The following is a 20,850-nucleotide window of genomic DNA, read 5'->3' on the forward strand; positions in this document are numbered from 1 at the left end:
CCCTGGGCCAAAGGCAGGCGCCAAAGCGCTGCGCCACCCAGGGATCCCAGGAATGCCATTTCCAATATAATATAAAAATGAAATAACACGTGGGTTGGGGGAAGATGTTGAAATTGGCTTTATTAGACACTTTTTAAAACAGATTTTATTTGAGAGAGCACACACAAGCAGGGGGAAGAGCAAAGGGAGAAGGAGAAGCAGGCTCCCCGCTGAGCAGGGAGCCCATTGCAGGGCTCGATTCCAGAACCCCGGGATCACTACCTGAGCCAGAGGCAGATGCTCAACTGGCTTAGCCACCCAGGTGCCCTGGTTTTTAGACACTTTTTTCTTAAAAATGCATTTAAGTTGTAGACACTTTTTAAAGGTGCTTGTGGACAAGTGATGTAGAGATTTTTACCCAGGCCCTTACTTCTCTGAGGTCGGCGGAGAATACATCTGCTGGTATTCCACATTTTATAGAGTATGTATATAACGCTGTATGGTTTTACAAAGGCCTTTTCGTAGCCATTGTCTACTACTGATTTTGATTCTAAAAAACATCCTCTAAAGTAGGTAGGGCAGAACCATAATTACCAGGCCCCGAGTAGTCCCTCAAGTGACAAGTGTCTGATCGTCCCTTTTGTTAACACAAAGAACCTGAAACAAGAGGGAGAGAACAAGAGGACTTTGAGGCAACCCCTGTGTTTAAAGAACAAAGAAAGTAAGAGGAGCAAATGAACCTGACCCACACGACCTGTCACTCCCCACCCCCATGAGACTGGAGCTCTTTAAGGGATGAGGGTCTGTCATCCTTTGTGTCCTTGACAGAGCAAAGCAGATCACCAAGCACACAGTGGGTATCCACTGTATTTGAGTGGAGTAATAGTGACAATAGATAACATGCTCGCCCAGCAGGCTGAGTCGGGGGCAGGTGTGGGGACAGCGCTGTTTTTAGACACACTTATAATAGCAGTTTCCTGAGGTGAGTCCGTTGTTCCCAGCACTGAAGTGGATACGGATGGAGACAATGAACAGATTTCCGTGGAAGGTGAGTGGAGTGGATAAAAGGAAGAAATGTAAGGAACGTCTCGGAGGCTGGGAGGTCCAGGGTGCTGTTTGGGGCATGCTTCTCCAGCCGAGACCCAGGGGGCTGTGAATGAGGAATCCAGGGTCCTGCCCGGTGGAGGGGGTTAGCGGAGGAAGCAAAGACAAGCCAGTGTGGCAGGTGGGAGTCTCCCCGCTGCAGGACTCAGGGGGTGCAGGGGACTGAAGTCCAGGGTGCGCCAGGCCCGACAGTTCAAGGCACATTGGGATTATCACTTCATTTCGGCGCCGCCCCGGGGGGTGGGGGGGGTTGGTGGTGGCCAACGATGTGCCCAGGTCCTTGCCCTCGGTGCTAGGGGAGCCCTGGTCTCCACGCAGCATTTCAGGTCTCGCCAGCTCTGCGGACTCCGGGCGCCGGTAAGTGGCCGTTCCATCGCTTCGGGCCGCCGGCCCTGGGGGCTCCTCTTCTGGGGTCTCTCCTCTCCTCTGTCCCTCCCCCCCTTCCTCCCTGGGGAGCAGAAGGGGTTGCCCTGCGGAACCCGCCCCCCGGCCCCTCCCCGCGGCCTCCGCAGCGGGCCGGGAGCTCGCCTGCACGCCGGGGGGCAGCTGGCCGGCCGCGGGGCGGGGGCGGGCGCGGGGGCGGGGGCGGGGGCGGGGGCGGGGGCCGAGCCGGAGCCGGAGCCCGCGCCGCAGCCTGAGCCGGAGCCCCGCGCCCCCGCGCCCCCGCGCCCCCGCTGCAGCCTAACGGTCCCGCGGCCGCGCCCCGCCCGGCGGCGCCGCCGCTGCTGCCCGCCCGCCCCCTGCGTCATGACGCCGGCGCCCAACGCGGAAGCCGTTCGCGGCGCGCCTGGTCCAGCCGCGGGCTGAGCGCGGAGCCGCGGCGGGCGCCGAGTCCGGGCCGGGCGCGAGCCGAGCGCAGCCTCCCTCCTCCGCCGGGCCGAGCGGGCGCAGCGGGCGCAGCGGGCGCAGCGGGCACGGCGCGCCGGGGCCGCCGCCGGGGGGATGCGGCTGCCTCCCCGGGCCGGCGTGTAGAGAGGGCGGGTCCCCGGCCTCGGGAGCGCGGCGGTGGAGGGGACGGAGGCGGCGGCCATGGCGACCCCCGGCAACCTGGGGTCCTCCGTCTTGGCGAGCAAGACCAAGACCAAGAAGAAGCACTTCGTAGCGCAGAAAGTGAAGCTCTTTCGGGCCAGCGATCCCCTGCTCAGCGTCCTGATGTGGGGGGTAAACCACTCGGTAAGGGCTCGGGCTGCGGCGCGCAGTCCCCTTCCTCCTCCTCCTCCTCCTCCTCCTCCTCCTCCTCCTCCTCCTCCTCCTCCTCCTCCTCCTCCTCCTCCTCCTCCTCCTCCTCCTCGCTCCCCTCCTCCTCCTGCTGCAGCTGCTGCGGGCCGGGGAGCCCGAGCGGGGACCCGGCCCTCCGGTGCTCGCCCTCCGGGGTGGTCCGTCCGCCGCGGCGCCCGGGGGCCCCCATCCCGGCGGCGCGCGTCCGCCTCGGCGGGGCCCCCGGGCGCCCCCCGGACCCCCTTTGGACCCAGGGCCGGACGCAGGACCAGGGGTCCCAGCTGCGGTCGAGCCCCGCGGCGGGGACCAGCGTCGTCCCGCGTCCGCCCGTTGGTTCGCCGGCCGGCGGGTCCTCGCAGCCGGGCAGCTGGGAAGTTTGTGCGGGGCGCGGCTGCGCCTGGGCTGTCATCCCCGGCGGGGCTGCTGGGGTCTGGGTGTGGGTGGGCGCCGCCTTAGGGCGGAGGGGCGCGGGGGCGGCCGGGTCCTCCGCGGGCCGGCAGGTGTGCGGGTGCGCGGCCCGGAGCGTCGGGATCCTCCCCGCGGGGGCAGAGGGGCGAGAACACCGGAGATGGGGAGCTGTAGTCAGCGGCCCCAGTGCTTCGGTCCTCTTTTTTCCCCTTTAAAGGCGGTATTATCGGACACAGCGAATCTTTTTGGCAAAGAGAAAGCCCGTGTAAATATGGCCCTGGCGCTCAGCATCCTCGTCTCTGGTCCTTCTCCCGCATCGCCCTGCCGCTGTGCGGGCTGAAGCGCTGCTTGGCGGGGAGGCTTCCGCCCCACGCCGCCTCCCCCACCTTGGGAACCAGGCCGACGGCACCGACTGCGGAAAGGCGGCCGGGGGGGGGGGGGGGGGACAGTAGGAGAGGGTCTCGGCGGGCGCGGCGGGGAGCCGTGGGGGGGGGGGTAAGAGGCTGGAGGAGAACGCCCCGAAAGGTTAGCTTAACACCCCAGCCAGAGGTGGTGGAGGATGCGCCGCTGCGGGCTCTGCGGACTGCGGTTCGAGGGTCTGAAATAGCCTCCTGCCGAGCTTACTGCGAGGAACTCCTGCAATTTTAATCTCCGTAGGATCAGGAAACATGATAGGAGCTGTCGGCTGAGCCATGAAAGTTTAAATGAGTCTGTGAATTTTGGCCATGACCTTACCCACTGCAGTCAGTCAGCATGCGAGGAAAAGTGGAAGCTTGCTTCCCGTACTTTTGATTTCTGTGGCTGTCTGTGTGCCCTTTTCAGCATAATGGAAATGACACAAAACCATCATGGTTTTTAAAAGAACGTTCTCAAGTTAATGAAGTTGTTTAACATGGCTCGGAAGCATCATGTTTGTGTTTTTCTTTCCCAGGCTGAGCTGGGTTGAAACGGTGAAGCAGAACCAGGATTGACTGTGTTTGCATGAAGCGACTGTGTTTAAGCAAGTTGTTTTAAGAAAATGAGTTGTGTTTAGGAAAATGAATGCCTGATTCATTGAAGTTCGTTTTAACTTCTTGATAACCTCTTTAGCAATTAGGAACGTGAGCTTTTACAACTGCATGTGTTAATGCACCAAAACTCTCCCAAAGTTTTATTGTAGTAAGTAGAATGGAGTTTTTCTTATGTAAAAAAAACCTACAGTTTAGAGTTATGTCTAATTCTATTATGCTTTTTAAATTTGATTATGTTAGTTGCTTTAAAAAATTAATATCGTTAGTTCTGTATTTATTGGTGCTTTTATCTCCTTTGGAGTTCTTGTGTTATGGTCAGGAGAGTTTGTGTATGAGAGTTTAGTGTAGCAAAGTAGTGCCAACAACATGCTGCGGAATAAAAAAGAGTGTACTTTCTGGGAATTCGTCTGAATTCCAGTTTACTTTACAAAATCTTGTAATTTTGCATATTTTGTTGTAACCACTTATGTTGCTACCTTGTATTTATGAATTGCTACATTTGTTTTAGAGTCTCTTGCTAATTGGAAATTTCAAAACTACTTAAGGCATGTTTATACATGATGTTTGATTTATAGATGGTACATCTTATGTTTTCTTTTGCTATCAAAAAAAAGTTAGCAATTCTAAGTAGAGTCATACAGAGGAGTCAAGTTTCCATAGAATGTAATGTAACCATGTTATTCTTTCAACAGATATGCAGTAGGCACATGGACAGTACTGTGCAAAAGATGGCTAAAAATGCCCATATCTTCGCCCCAAAATCTTTGTTTTGAGGGATTAATTGACATAAAAATGGTCTGTGTCACAACTTTCTTTTTTAAAATGTCTATTTATTTCTGAAAAAAAAAAGTATATAGAACTATGAAATCTAAGCACCAAGATACCATGTATTTCTGGTTGATTTCATTTTAGGTGACAAAGTCTAATACTAGATAAACATTTTTATATGAATTTGACCAAATAGGACCAAAGTCTACAGTATAATTTGAGAATTAACTACATCAGCATTATTAAGAAGGAGCAAGCATAGTGTTGTATATGGTAGGGATATTTGAGAAAGCATGGAAGAAAAGGAGCAGATCATTTAAATCAGAGTGTTTCTTCTATATTTCTAATGAGACCAGGATTAATTGGAAAAGATTTGTCATGCATATAGCAATTTCATGCTTTTTATAATTCATTTGAATTTGTCTTACAGATATTTAGCAGTAACTGTACGTTTGTAGTACTAAAGAGAAACTTCATATTTATTTTACCATGGAGGTGGCTTATATGGGGATTGGGAACCTACATACCATGGTAAAATGCTCATTGTATATGTGTTCTAACTTTTTCCTCTAATTCTGCTAACGTTGGGCATGATAATTAGTTTTTGCATCGATGTTTGCATCTATGAAAGTAAGGTGATTGGACTGGATGATTTCCAAGGATTTTTCTAACTTCAAGATTCCCCTATTTTTAGTCTACTAGGTTCATAGCATTATGTTAGAATCTGTAGACTGGCAGTAATTAATTGTATATAATAAAAGTCATCACTATTGTAACCTTGAAAATGCAGCAGCATTCAGAGAATTTTCAAGGCTGTGACTGGAGGGAAGGAAATCCGTGGTGATTGTAAGTGAGGTGTAAACTAAGTTTGTTGGATTGATTGGAGTTGGACTGCATTGCGGTCTATTAAGTCAAAGTCTATTGATTGAAATGTAAAAACTTGCAATTAAGGTGGAAATTTCCAAGTCCATTGTGGTGGTAATTCTCAATGACAAGAATAAGCCTGACTTTGTGTGGTGAATTTGATATGTTTCTGCTTTCTAACTTAAAATACCCATCAGTGAGTGGATCACTGCCAATTTTTATTTTAAGTATTTTAAGCAGGGAATATAATTGAATACATAAAGGAAAAACGACCACTTAAGAAGGCAATTTTGTCTTGTTACATTTGGAATTAAACTAAAAATGATCAGGCAGTTAGCTTCCTAAAATTATATTTTAATAGTGTGGGGAACATGCAGAATGATATGAGCCAAGATTTGCTTTAAAGAGATATTCTTGGGCGCCTGGGTGGCTCAGTGGGTTGGGCGTCTGCCTTGGGCCCAGGTCATGACCCTGGAGTCCTGGGATTGAGTCCAAAGTGAGGCTCCCTTTCAGCAGGGAGTCTGCTTTTCCCTCTGCCCCTCCCCCTGCTCATGCTCATGCGCTCTCCCTCTCTCTCTCTTTCTCTCTCTCACACACACACACACTCCCTCTCAAATAAATAAATAAAATCTTAAAAAAAATAAAAAGAATAGTCTAAAAGATTTAGAATGCAGATTTTTATGCAGATTGACGTGAGCCTTTTGGAAATTAGTATTTAAAAACCTAATTAGATAGCTAGAGGAATTCATTGTTTACTTTTTAAAGATTTTATTTATTTATTCATGAGAGATACACAGAGAGAGGCAGAGACACAGGCAGAGGGAGAAACAGACTCCACACAGGAAGCCGGATGTGGGATTCGATCCTGGGACTCCGGGATCATGCCCTGAGCCAAAGGCAGATGCTCAACTGCTGAGCCACCCAGGCATCCATCCCCTCAAACCTGTTTAAAACAAATAAATAGGGATCCCTGGGTGGCGCAGCAGTTTGGCGCCTGCCTTTGGCCCAGGGCGCGATCCTGGAGACCCTGGATCGAATCCCACGTCGGGCTCCCGGTGCATGGAGCCTGCTCCTCCCTCTGCCTGTGTCTCTGCCTCTCTCTCTCTCTCTCTGTGTGTGTGTGACTATCATAAATAAATAAAAATTAAAAAAAAATTTAAAACAAATAAACAGCATCTATAAGTAGTCAATATTAATGTTAAAATCCTTTTGTTGCAAGCTATAGAAATGTGAATGAGCTTAGCCAAAAACTTTAAATATTAGGGTTTTGGAGGCTTGTCACAGCGCAAGGACCAATTGCTAACCAAACCAAGAGAACAGGAATAGGACTGGGTTTAGCAAAAATTGGAACCAGGTGGTTGGGTGCTCTTGGGACTTTTTTGTCCATCTTGGCTTTATTCCTGCTCAGAGGTGAGCTGACCAGTTTCCTCCACAGGGTAGGGAATTAATGATTCCTGAATTTCACATTTTGTCATTTCTGCCCCCCAAAAGGGACTTTCTGGCTCCTGTTCAGTTCTAAAAACCCCATGGAAAGATTCTGACCAGTCTGGCATCCCCCTGGGCTGAGCAGTTAGGAAAAGGTGGGAGTGCTTGTCTGTTGGAACAGTTCCCTTAAGGGCGGAGAGGGCCCAGAGAGGCTGTATCAGGCAGGTCTCTGTCCTCTTGGTAGAGCCAGGGTGTTTATCTTGGTGTCTGTGTGCCATGTTTTGTGTGTTTGGGCAAATAGTTTTCTGGGTAAAGTATCCGTAGCTTTCGTTATATTCTCAACAAGGCCTGGCACTTGAAGTAAGTAAGTACTATGTTGGGGGAAATAGTGACGTTGTTTAGGTCGGTGGGTTTGTATTTGGGTGTTGAAAAAAAATGAAAGAAGGAAACTAGGTTTAAAAATGAAATGAGTGACTATGAAATATTGACTGAATAGGATATGATGAGGCAATTATTAACTAGACATTAGATGAAACTTATTGAATGGAATCCAAATAACCATTCATTCAAGAACTAGTCTCACACTATTTTTGTTTTTGTTTTTAAGTAGGCTCCAGAGCTGGGGCTTGAACTCATGACCCTGAGATCAAGGCCTGAGCCGAAATCAAGGCTCAAGCTGAAATCAAGAGTTGGATGCTTAACCAACTCTTAGCCACCTAGGCATTGCAGTCTCTATTTTTATCTTTTTCCTTTACTTTAGAGCAAAGAAGAATGCCAAGTAGACACACAATGTTTATTGTTAAGAAAATAGTTTTATGCCCCTTCAAATTTGGGATTATATCCTAAGAAGAGGATACATTTTCTTCTCTATTTCCCCAAAACCTTCGACTGAACTTGAGTGTTTAGAATGATGCCAATGGCAAGACAATGATTTCTCTTTCTAAACCAGAATCATCTGCTCTGCTTTTAGAAATCTTTAGAAATCTTCAGAAAGATTTTCAGCAAGAATTGTAATAAACAAAATCTACCTTAAGTTGAGGAGAAAATGCAGTCAAGCAGAGTAATTAATTTGGCCAGTATACCCTTTGAAATACAAATTTTGGAACTTAAGGGAATTGGTGCAATTTCGCAAAATGGTTTGTGGTCAGACAGCTTAGGTTCAAATCCTTCCTCCATCAATTATGGACTCGTTGAACACATGATTTATCCACTTGAGCCTCAATTTATTCATTCTTAAAATAGAAATGATGATGATTCTGTCACAGGATTATTCTGAGGGTTAAGTAAGATAATGTATTTAAAGTCTAGAACTGTAATTAGCACATAATAGGGAGTTAGTAATTGATACCAAAAAATGATCAAATTCAGATGCAGTTAGGCTGTTGACAGATTTATAAGCACCACAGAAGTGCTTCTCAAAATTTAATGTGTGTATGAATCACCTTAAAAATGCAGATTCTGACTAAACAGGCCTAAGGGGAGTCCCGAGTCTCAGAATTTATTGTGCTCTTAGGTGATGACACTGCTGGTCCTTGAGACAAATGTTGAGTACTAAGGCCAGCAGAAAGAATACTGCTAAAAATAAAGAGAAATATTCAGGATTTGTCCCATGACTGTATGTGATGAATATCCTTGGGAGAATGGTGACTCCATGGTAGAGTTAGAAAAGTTAGGAGAAGGAATTGTGTATTGGAAAAGGTTAAAAAATTTTCTGGCTGGCTCAGTTGGTAGAGGATGCAACTCTTAATCTCAGGGTCATGAGTTCAAGCTGCACATTGGGTGTGGAGCCTACTTAAAAAAAAAAAATTCATTAAAAACAAGTGTTGAGCTGCAGGAGATAGTGAGTGGATATTCTAGTCACATTGCCCATGGCTGGGAAGGGGTAAGGGGTGTGTTGGAAGATGGAATTACATCTCAGGAGCAAGGCTAGGGCTGGGATGGAGAATGGAGAATTGTGGAAGCCAGGGGGATAAAGTAGGTCTCTAAGGGGAGCAATTGGCTTTGAGGGAAGGATGGAGGAAGAAGAAACAGGAAGCAAGACAAAACTCACCAGGAAGTCCAGCAGATTAATGCTTCAGAGATCATGATGTTCAGGGATGTACTTTTTGAGACAGCGGCTGATTGGTATGTGTGCACACAAGCACGTGTGTGTGCAAGCTTACTGATTTAAAGAACAATGAATGTCGGGCTTCCGGTGCATGGAGCCTGCTTCTCCCTCTGCCTATGTCTCTGCCTCTCTCTTTCTCTCTCTGTGACTATCATAAATAAATAAAAATTAAAAAAAAATAAATAAAGAACAATGAATGAAGGTAGAAGCAGCATCTCTTTTGAGAAGAGAAGGTTAGTAGTAGAATGAAGGTGGATGCCATTTTATTTAGGGATACCCAGATGTTTTCCTCACCGCTATCACTTTACATTCTCACTTGTACTGACCTAACCAGATTTGTTACCTTTCTTGAAATGTTAAAAATACCTCCTGCTTTTATCCACCTTTCGTTTTTGTGCCACATACCCTGATGGCAGTCCAGTGAATGCTGTGGACCTCTTCTTAGAATAATGCTTTTGAATGAATAAATGAAAACACATAAAACTACATCCAAGTTCATGGATCCCCTGAATTCTGTCCATGGACCACTTGGGAGTTGTAGACCCTGATTGAGAACTCTTGAAGGAATAAAGTACAAGTGGTATGGGATGGGAAATGGGGAAAAGCATGCAGCAGCCAGGAAGAACACATAGTAGGAATGTGCATAGATGAAATTAATACCTGTTGAGCACACAGTGCTAGTAGATGGCGAGGGATTCAAACCTGGACTTGCAACCATTGAACTTGGCTGCCTGTTCTTCCCTTAGTCTACTCTTTCCTTTCCTTGGTATTAAAAGCTATACTTTGACAGACTATTAGCTACTAATATGGAGTATTAGCCAGTAATAAGTGTTTAAAGCATTTTTTCTTTTATAGAAAGAAGATCATTGCATATTTTCAAAGCATGTAGGAAGAGGGCACATATATATTTCATATATACATATATATTTATTTTTATTTTATATATTTATATATATATAATTTATTAATGAAAAGTGTTTTAGGGAATTTGAAAACAGTAACTTACCTAAAGATACACCTTTACATTCAGAGGAAGACCTCATAGTTTTTCACCTCTCTGTCATAGTTAAGAGCTCAGACTCTAGTGAGCTGAGGTCACTGGAGCTCGCTGTTTGGTTGGCTATGTGACTTTGACCAAGTCATTTGGGCTCTCTCTCTCTTAGTTCCTTCTTAAGAGATAATAATAGTACCTAGTACAGAGGTTTGTAATATGGATTAAATGGGTTGGTACTGGTAAGATGCCTAAAGAGTTGCTGTCACATGGTAAGTTCTTAATAAATGTTAGCAGTCATTAGTATGTTTTAAAAAATGTTTTAAATGATAAAACATGAACAATTATTAGAGTGCATGTTAAATTAATCATTACATTAACGTTGTTCGTCAATATAAAGTCGCCGCTCACTTGGCATCCTTGTGCATCTTGGAGTTGTAAATTGATCCTTTTCGAATTATCTTTGTGCACTTGCTTTAATTTCTGTATCTATTTTGTTATAATGTCTTTCTTGTATCTTTAATGCTTCCACTAATCAGGTTGTTTGAGGTGTCAGAAATCTCCATCAGATTCATTAGTTGTACATTTTGTCAGCTACTGGTTTCTTGTTTTACTTTTTCTTTCTCTCCCTCTTTTTATTTATTTCTTTCATTTTTAATGTAAGAGACACTGTGCAAGACTCTTGGATGCAAAATGAATACACTGTGGACCCTGCCCTCAAATTGCTCATAACCACAGGGGAGACAGACATAGATGCATAGACATTATGTATAAATAATAGAGTATCAGGAGTGCTGGGGTAGTCAAAGTATAAACCTCATGAAGAAGACATTTGAGTGAAGGGATGAAGGAGATGAAGGGGTTGGGAAATCCGGGGGAAGGATGAAGGAGATGAAGGAGATGAAGGGGATGCCCTGGGGGAAGGGCATTGTAGGTAGGAGGAATAGCTGATGCAAAGGCCCTGAGCTGGTGGTAGCTTGGCAAGTTTAGGTAACGGCAAGGAAGCCTGTGTGGCTGGAGTAGCGTGAGAAAGGGGAAAAGTGATAGGACAGGGGGCAGATGGATCATGATTACTTGTGCCCAGGACTCTTGGAGGAGTTCAAGAGGAGCTGACTTTGAGAAGGCCTTGAAGATGGGGTACAATCTCCCTTCTGGAGAAGGCAGGAAAAGGTATATGTGTTAAGAGGATCAAGTGGTAAAAGTAAGCAGATGGAGTGGAGCATGGGGAGTGGTCTGGTGTGACTGTGGCCTAGGGGCCTTGCCGCTCATCCAGAGTGTAATTTACAAGATGGTAGTCTCAGCCATCACCCAAGCGCCTGCGAGAAATGCAGAACTGTGGGCCTCTCCGGGGCAGAATGTGCACTGTGACAAGACAGATGGTCTGTGAGTTCCTGCCAGTTTGAGGAGCACTGGCTAAAGTAAATCCTCCGTTTCAAATTCCATGTTTTCTTGGAGGTGCCTCAGGGGCTGGGAAGGGGCTGAGCTGGTGGGAGGGGGCTGAGTAGGTAGGAGGGGGATGAGCAGGTCGGAGGGGCTGAGCAGGTGAGAGGGGGCTGAGCTGGTGGGAGGGGCCTGAGCTGGTGGGAGGGAGCTGAGCAGGTGGAGGGAATTTAGCCTCAATTTCAGCTTCATCCAGAGCAGCTTGTTTTTGTCCTCTTCATCATCTTTTCAACATTTTTGATTGGGGGCACTGGATACATACTGTGTATATACAAGGGCAAATATATACGGTGGCAGGTGGCGGTGAAAATTCTGCAACCAAGAAGATTGAAAACCACAGAGGTTGGTGATGAGGAATGTTTAGGAAATGGTAGAAGACGTGGTTGGAGGTCACATTTGAAGGGCCAAGTAGCTGATGTTTGCCACTGAAATATTTAATAACAGTTCTGGCAAGGACTCCTTTAAAATTTGCCATAGATCATTTTTAAAAAATATTTTATTTGAGAGAGAGCACGTGAGAGAGCACGAGGGGGGTGAGGGGTAGAGGCAAAAGGAGACTCCCCATTGAACAGGGAGCCCCATGTGGGGCTGGATCCCAGGACCCCAGGATTGTGACTTGGGCAGAAGGCAGAGCTTAACTGACTGAGCCACTCAGGTGCCCTACCATAAATAATATTACATACTTTTTGAAACCATTTCTTACCTTTTCTTTCTCCTTAAACCACCCTCTAATGTTTTGTCCCTTTGCTGTCTTCCAGGTAGTAACCTTTAATGCTTTAGAAAACACTGGACTGGGGTGCCTGGGTGGCTCAGTGATTGAGCATCTCTGCCTTTGGCTCAGGTCATGATCCCGGAGTCCTGGGATTGAATACCGCATCAGACTCCCCATGGGGAGCCTGCTTCTCCCTCTGCCTATGTCTCTGCCTCTCTCTCTCTGTGTCTCTCATGAATAAATAAATAAAATCTTAAAAAAAACCAAAAAAACAAAAAAACACTAGACCAGCAGAAGCTACTAACTACCATTTTTCCCACCCCACAGCCTGTTAACTTTTGGATGGCTGAATTCATGAGCCCACAGACGTGCTGGAAGGCTGCACTGTACAGGTTGGAAGCTACTCGTCACACATAGCTATTGACATTTCATTGAATTAAAATTAAATGTTAAGGTTCAGTTTCTCATATCAAGTGCCCAACAGTCACATGTGGGTAGTAGCTCCTGAGCTGGACAGTGCGGGTGTAGATGGTTGCCATCCCCGTAGCACTTTCTACTGGACAGTGCTCGCTGCGCTGGGACCTCCTGTCTTAAAACCAAAATAAACAGCCTCAGTAACAAAAGTCTCCTTTGACATTGCATCCTCACTTTAGTGTCCACTCTGCTTCTCTCTTCCTTTTTATAGCAGAAGTTGCAAAGCCTAGTCTTCTGCACCTGCCTCCTGTTGTCTGCAACAGCTGGCTCCCTCTCCTGCCACCCTTCCCCGAACCCACTGCAACCTTGCTTTCATCCTTCCCACTTGGGGGATACAGTGGGATATAGCAAGTGCCCACTCATGTTTTCAAATCCAGGGGACCCCTTGTCTTGTCTTTTCTTGTTTTCCTTTTGCCTCACCAGCTGCTACCCCTTAGGTACCTTACAAGGTTCCTCCTCCTTTATCTAGTCTCTAAAAGCTGGAATGCCCCAGGACCCTTTTCAGGTCTTCTTGCATAATGAGGCATATTTTCTCTATGCAATATGTTTTTTAAAGATTTTATTTATTTATTCATGAGAGAGAGAGAGAGGCAGAGACACAGGCAGAGGGAGAAGCAGGCTCCCCATGGGGAGCCCCAATGCGGGATTTGATCCTAGGACTCCGGGATCGCACCCTGAGCTGAAGGCAGATATTCAACTGCTGAGCCACCCAGACGTCCCTTCTCTACACAATCTTATTTAGTCTCCTGGCATTTCATGCTGATGACAGAAATTTTTATCTTCAGCTCTGAGTTCCCTGCTAGGCTCCATACTAAGTTTCCTACCAGGCATCTTCCCTTGCAAACCAAATAGACATCTCAGATGTGATCCCTACAGGGCTTTCCATGTCCTGCTGCCCCGCGACCCCACCTGCTATCACTCCCTAAGGCAGTTTCTTTCCCTGGACCACCATCTCCCCAGCTTCTTACACTGAAACCCCTCGTACCCAGCTTAATTCCTCTCTCATTATCACCAATACCATTCCTAAGTCCTGCATGTTTGTGCTTATTTCTCTCTTTCCCATATAAATTCCCTTTCTTCAGAACACTGCTGTAGTCTGCAGTGTTCACCTCTGCCCTGTTTCAATCCAAATTCTCTACAGTGGTAGCAGAATGATCTTCCTGTCACTTCACTTCTTTGGTGAAAACCTCCCAGAGGCTTCCTGTTGCAATGTGAACCAACCCCAGGCTCTCCTCCGTGGCCTGCAAGGTCTTCCTGGCCTGGCCCCTGCTTCCCTCTTTGCCCTCATCCTTTCCCACTGTCTTCATGACTTCTTTGTTCTCGCCACACCAGGCTTTTTCTGTTCCTTAATGAGCCAAGCTCAGTGCAGCCAGAGCTTCTGCATTTACTTTTCTCTTCGGAATGTTCTCTCTTTAGGTCTTTGGATGGCTGTCATTTTAGTCTCTTGGCTAAAGGATTGTCCTCTTGGATGGCCTCTCCAACTCCCTGGAAAGTAGCCCTCCACTCCTATTACTTTTGTTACCTCTGTGACGCTTCGCACCGTCTGACACCAAGTTGTTTACCTATTTCTTATTTATTTCTCCCACCCAGGTCGTTAAATCTGCAGCAGCTGAGACGTCTCATTCACAGCTGCACCTCCCAACCCCAAACCTAGAACAGTACTTGTATGTAGTAGGCGCCCAATAAATATTATCGAATGACTGAATGAAGCAAGATTGTGTAAACCATAGGCCATTAGTGCTCAGCTGGTCTACTGTGAGCCTTTCCATATTAAATTTTCACCCACATGTAAAATTCATTTTTGCTATGATTGAGCACAGTATTTAGAGCATTTTGCTGAGTGGCTAGGGCAGTACAGTAGAGCATGGGGGAACTTGCTGCACATCGGTGATAAGAGGTGTGGGGTAACCACGAGCTGCTGCCAGAGAAAGAGCTTCGTTTGTTTACGGCACTATGCAAGAACTCTGCTTTGTGCACAGAGCAGAGAAGTTTCAGTGAGTAAACCTCTTCGAAGAAGGTCACAGTGTTGAAGGGGCCATGGAGTGGATCATGTAAAGACTGAATGCATTTCTAAACAATCTGAGAATTATTGTAGAAGAGTGCACTGCAGTGTTATTTCTGGTTTATTCCCAGTAATTTGGTCTTTTAATGATTTTGGGTATTCCTCTGGGAATTCTAGTGTTCAGAAGTTTGCCACAAGTAAGGTTTTTTTTAAAAAAAGATTTTATATATTTATTTGACAGAGGGAGAGAGTGAGCAAGCAAGCAGGGGGAGAAACAGGGAGAGGGAGAAGCAGACTCCCCACTGAGCAGGGAGCCCCACGTGGGGCTCCATCCAGGACTTGAGCTGAAACCAAGAGTCAGATGCTTAACTGACTGAGCCCCCCAAAGCGCCCCCATAAGTTAAATTTGAGATTCCTTAACTGATAATAAAGATGGTGCTAATGCCAACATCCTGGATCTTTGTGGGTATTGTTCTGCTGTGTCATATTTCTGCTGGTTCTTTTTTTTCTTTTTTTAAAGATTTTATTTATTTATTTATGAGAGACACAGAGAGAGGCAGAGAGGCAGAAGCAGGCTCCATGCAGGGAACCCCACGCGGGACCCGATCCTGGGTCTCCAGGATCACACCCTGGGCCAAAGGTGGTGCTAAACCCCTGAGCCACCCAGGCTGCCCTATTTCTGCTGGTTCTTACTCATGGTGCCTCCTTCCCGTATCTGCTTGGTTATTTTTGGCTATGAGCTGCTTATTTCCTTTGGACAGTTACTTGGGGAGGATTCTTTGAGTTTTAGGGTCAAAGTGGGTCCCTCTAGAGAGGGTTGTTTGTCTTTGCCATCTGGCAAAGGGGTGGCTGGGGGTGCTGCAGACCAAGGCCATTTTGAATTAAACTTGTAACTTGGAATTTTTTCAATCTTGCAGTGATATAAATTTGGACTGCAGTCCCCTGGGGTGAGGGGAGTGGAATGGGTTTATTTTTGGCTTGTACTTACCCTGAGGGTGTGACCCTTTTGGATTCTAGCCTTATGGAGAAAGGGTTCCTCTTAGACCTCCCACCTCGGGCCAGCTGTAGGCTCTGACTTCTGTGTGTCTCAGCCTGTGAGACCATCAGAGCCCTGAGGGCCAGAATGGCTTCTGTGACTAAGCTGACTGCTCCACATCCAGCTCTCACTTAGCCTTTGGCAAGCTACCTCTTGCCTCCTCTGTGCTTTGATATCTTTAAGAAGATGTTTACAAAATACTTTATTCCGGATGCTTAGTTATTTCCAGTGGGAGAGTTGATCTACATAACCTAGCTTTACTCTATTAGAGACGGGATGGTAGGCAGTAAGCAAGGGAGTGACAAGTCAGAGCCTGCAGTGGTCCTGGGGGGCCAGATCAGCCAGAGACTTGGTGCCACAGGAGGAAAGACTGTTGAGGAGACATTGCTGTCCTCTGGGAGAGGCAGTGAAGACAAAGGATGTGCCCAAGGGATGTTCTGGAAGTAAAATCACCTGGATTTAGTAACTACTCAAGGGATTGGACAGGGGAGTGCAGGTCCGGGTTTTCTGGCTTGGCTGCATAAACAGTTCTCTTACCATTCCTGCTCTGTGACGTTATTATCTTTTGGGCTATCGGCCAAAAAGAGTTTGTACGTAACTAATAAGTGGAAATGATAGTCCAATCTTGAAGTTTAAACAAATGTTTCAATTTATAGGTCAGTGTAGCATTCGATTGCTCACCCAGCATGGATGTCCTCAATCTGAATAGAACCCTGAGATGTGGTTTAAAGGTCCAGCTTTAACTAATATACTTCATTTTTTAAAAAATTCACATCTAATAAAACTCTATTACCATAACCTATCATTGGTGTCCAGAGTTTTTGTTGTTGTTGTATTTTCTCTAATAGAGGCTTAGAGAAAGACGTATGAAAAAGACAGTTTTTGCTTATAGGGAGTTCACAGTCATACAGGGAAGAGAGGCATGTAATTATATAAACAAGGTGGTAAATTAGTGAATTAACAGAAGTGCTCCATTCAAGGTTTACTTGATGTTAGATGACAGTCATGAAAGTCTGATCAGCTAAAGGAAAACAGGGAGGGTTATTGGGTCACGCATGGAGCGGAAGGTTAGGATCCTCACCTGAGCCTCATGGAGGCTAGAATCTGAAGTGTCTCCTTCCTCACGTCTTTCTGATCTTTGCATCTGTTTTTCAAGAACCTTTTTCTCTGGGAATATTGTCTTTTCTTACACAAAGTAGCTACTTTGTGCAAATAGACCCCACACAGCTTCTAAGCTTGTTTGCTCCCAGATCCAGGTCCATTATGATAGCAGTTAGCCACTTTGCATCCTAATTTCAGATTTCTTAAGAGTGATGGAGAGGAGGAGAGACAAAAGAGAGAGTTGGTGGCCATGAGATCCAGCCAGCTGTTGCCACAGGAGCAGGGCCTCCTGCATTGTGGGCTTGGTGGCACTTGAGTGGAGGCTGGGTGACAGTTTTCAACCCTGGGAATCCTCTTGAGTAGCATCCCTCCTCCCAAGTTTTATGCATAGACATATCCCTCCTCCCAAGTTTTATGCATAGACATATCCCTCCTCCCAAGTTTTATGCATAGACATATCCCTCCTCCCAAGTTTTATGCACTACCGGGGTGTGGGGGGGCAGGTAGTGTTATTTGGGTTGGACCTTAAAAAATGAATTGTAATTAATTCAGTGAAGAGACCAGAGAAAACAGGTGACAGGCAGGGTTAACATATATAAAAGCAGAATAGGGCCTGTGTCATTTTCAGGCAACTGCTGAACCTCTTTTTCAGATGTTATTAATCTTCCCACCTTCAATTTTTATGGTTTTATTTGCTTTCCATTCTCTTGCATATAATTCTGTTGACATTATTTCTGTTTGCATTAGTTTCTTTAGGCTTGGTTATTTAGGATTAGAACCATATTTGCAAGTGGCCTGACACCCTAACATTTAGAGCTTAGTGTTATTTGTAGTTGTAATAAACCTGCTTTTTTTGTTTCCTCAACCTGTACTTTGAAGCAGCTATTCTGTATCACAACCCGAGAATGACCTCTGTGGCATGAGTGCCTGGGTGCCAGGGGCAGGTGTGGGCTGAAATCAGCACTGCCACCTGCACACCATGGCCAGGGGCTGCGTTTTTAGCCAAAGACAGGCACCCTTTTTGTGATTTGCCTGAGCAGGAGGAAGCTCATTTTCTGATGTGCACAGAGGTACCCTGTGTGCTAGCAGCTGCCCTGTTTTACCCTGCTTTTCTTGGGTCACTCATCCCAAATTTCTCATGTCAAATTCCTACAGGTTGGTACCCCTGAGGAAACTTTCAGGTGGTGTTTAGGCTGGCAACAGAAAAGAAAATGGGATTTATTAAGTTCCTTTACAGATCTGAGTCTGCTTTAGAAAATGTATCATCATGCTGTCTTTTCTGCTACATGCATTTTTCTGCAATGGGAAGTAGTTTACACAAGATAAACAAATAGGGAATAGTTGCATATGACGTGGACATTAGTACATAGACAATTTTCCTTGACTGTCACTGCATCCCAGGAACAGCAGCTGGAAGCAAAGTATGCTAACAAATAGCCGGAGGCAACCGTCCAGGTAGGGCCGCAGGACTGTGCACTTTGCTCATCATCTTTATTCTCCCTCTGGACTCAGGGGGCCAGGTACTCAGTCTTAGAAGTCATAATTATGTGGTTCTCTCCACCCTTTGTGCATTTTGTGCTAATCTTTATAACTTGGAAGCCCAGTCGTTCCTTACATTCTTTCCATCGGGTGATCTTCACAATTGTATTTTTAAAGATAAACTCCATCCTGTACTTAATGGGAATTAAGCAATTTTGAAGTCTCATACGTATATTTTTAGCATTTTTCAAATTTGTTTTTTTAAAAGATTTATTTATTTGAGGGAGAGAGCATGGGGCGGTGGGTGGGGAGCACGGGAAGAGGGGGAGGGAGAAGCAGGCTTCCCATCCTAGGCGGGACCCTGGGATCATGACCTGAGCTGAAGGCAGACACTTAACTGACTGAGCCACCCAGGTGCCCCAGCGTTTTATTTTTTTAAGCATTCTGTAGGTTTTGAGTGGTCTGCTCCAATGTGTTCTTAGTGTGTATACAGAACTTAGTTTTTCAGGAATACCTATCACAGTATAATAGAAACATTTATATTTACCATTTGTTTCACTTAGCTGCACCCCCCCCCCCGCCCCAACTGGAATTCCCCTGCTTCCAAACACAGAATCATTGTCACTGTGTTGGTTTGCTTCCAGGGATGACCAGGCGGAAATGTGATGGAAGCCTTGCTGATTGAGTTGTCTGCGGTCTCAAATAAAAGTTCGAAGACAGACACATCTAAGCCAGCCAAAACTAAATTTCTTCGTGGTCCTTGTAGATTTCCTTAGCAATCCTCCCCCTGCCTGGCCACACTGCTGTCTCCCACCATGTCCTGTGTACGTGTGTCTTTCATAAGTCTGCCCTGACTCCTTGAGTTCCCATGCTCCAGGATTGCCTGTCTCCATTGCTACTAATTGACTCTACCTTTTTGAAAACTTGCTCTGTCTTCTGTGCTCACAAACCTGAGAAGACACTGTTTACAATGGACCCCTCCCTCACAGAACCTAGACACCAGGCTTTTACTATAACATGAGGACTTGGAATACGTTTCCCCATAGAAACAAACAGCCAACTTAAAAATGAATGTTTGGAGCACAATCCATTCATAAATTACATTCTGGCTGCACACAGATGAAAAGTTCAAATGCTTTGGCATAGAAAGAACCGTTCAGAAACAATTACGATAAATCCATAAGGCGCTTACTCTTTTTTGGCACATTGAACCAAAGTAGGAGGACAGGAACAAATTTAAAGTTAAATGAAAAAACAAAACAAAACAAAACCCACATTAGAAAAAGCTAGTGTATCCCTTTGTCTCCCTCACTGTCCTCTTGCAGGTTCCACATCAAATAATTTACAAATTTAAAACATGCTAAAGAAGAGTTGATCCAGGAACAGCCAATGGTGAACATTTTTATTTTGTGTTATCTGAAATGTCTTTTTCGTGTTTATTTAGGTGAACTAGAGACATTCATGATGTCAGTGGAATTTAAGTTCTCATAACTACAGAGGAAGATCTATCTTTCTCCCCCATACTTACTTTATATAATAATATATATATAGCATGGACCCTGTATGAAAAACTCGAAAAATAGAGATAAATACAGTCAAGAGTTACTACAGTCATTCTCTCCAGAGGCAATCATTGTCCTGTTTTGATGTATCTTTTTCAATCCTTTGGTTTAATCTCACTGAGATTATACTGTCTATATATAATTGCCTCATACCATTATGTATTCCTCACAGTGATAGTTTTTAATGACTGCCTAGTAGTCTAATGAAGTTTTAATAGTCTATACATTGGTTCCATTTTTTTTGCTACCATAAATAATGCTGCAGTTAACATCTCCCCATATAAAACTGTTTTCTTTTTCGGTTGGTTTCCTTAGAACAGATATATTGCCCCTTATGAGGAATTACCTGGTCAGAGGGGATGAATTGTTAAGGCTCTTGGCATACATGTTGCCAAATTGCTTTCAAAAAGGGCCACACCAGTTTATAATCCCAGCAATGTGGGTGAGAGCTTCCTTATCACATGCCCTGTTGGAGTATTCCCAAACTGTACAGCAAGGATTGGAATAAAAAGATATGCGTTCTCTCTATATTTTTTAAAGGATGCTTTTACCCCATTTAAAGCTCTGTTTAGAGGCATTTTAGGCAGTTGAACATATGTGCAGTGTGGGGGCGTCAAGTCTGGGGGATGGAGGACCAGCCGACACGCGTGCTGGCTGTCCTCTATGGAGAGCTGTTTTCACTGACTCATTCATCACAATTTCGTTCTTCATTCAGGCTTAGAATCCTCAGGTTCTCTGAAACAGAAGACTTGATAATTCTTCCTTTTAAAAACAAAAGCCACAAGACCAACTATGTGCTTTCCTACAAGTCCAGGGTCTGGAAAGCAGGGGTCAAGATAAAAGTAGGACGGGTGGTTGTCAGTTGGAAACTGGTGATTTTTTTAGGCAGAGTACTTGGATCCTGGAAGCTGTTTACATTTGATTCACTTCAACTGGCCAGATTCTATATAGATTTTTTTATTCCCAACCCTATATATAGCATTTACTGGCAGGTAGAAGTCTTCAAATAGGTTACTAGGAATCTGTAGTTGATTACCTAGTCTTACTACTTCACATGAGACTAGACCAGTGGATGATTTGGATAACTCTGTTCAGAAGATGTAATGCAATACACCCACTGGAGTCCATAATTAGAATATATGTGTTTGCTTTATAAAGACTGAGTGTTCT

General features: G+C 45.4%; 1 protein-coding gene across 1 annotated transcript in view; it reads left to right on the plus strand.

Annotated features, from left to right (window-relative positions):
- The first annotated feature begins 2,004 nt into the window (after window positions 1-2,004).
- Window positions 2,005-20,850, plus strand: part of PIP4K2A (phosphatidylinositol-5-phosphate 4-kinase type 2 alpha) — a 177,253-nt gene continuing 158,407 nt past the window's right edge. Inside the window, exon 1 of the mRNA XM_072825397.1 lies at window positions 2,005-2,256. Within this exon, the coding sequence (XP_072681498.1) occupies window positions 2,113-2,256 (144 nt within the window). The 5' untranslated portion in view covers window positions 2,005-2,112. The remainder of the gene's footprint in view (window positions 2,257-20,850) is intronic.

Source organism: Canis lupus, chromosome 5, assembly GCF_048164855.1.
Source record: "Canis lupus baileyi chromosome 5, mCanLup2.hap1, whole genome shotgun sequence".
NCBI classification, from domain to species: Eukaryota; Metazoa; Chordata; class Mammalia; order Carnivora; family Canidae; genus Canis; species Canis lupus.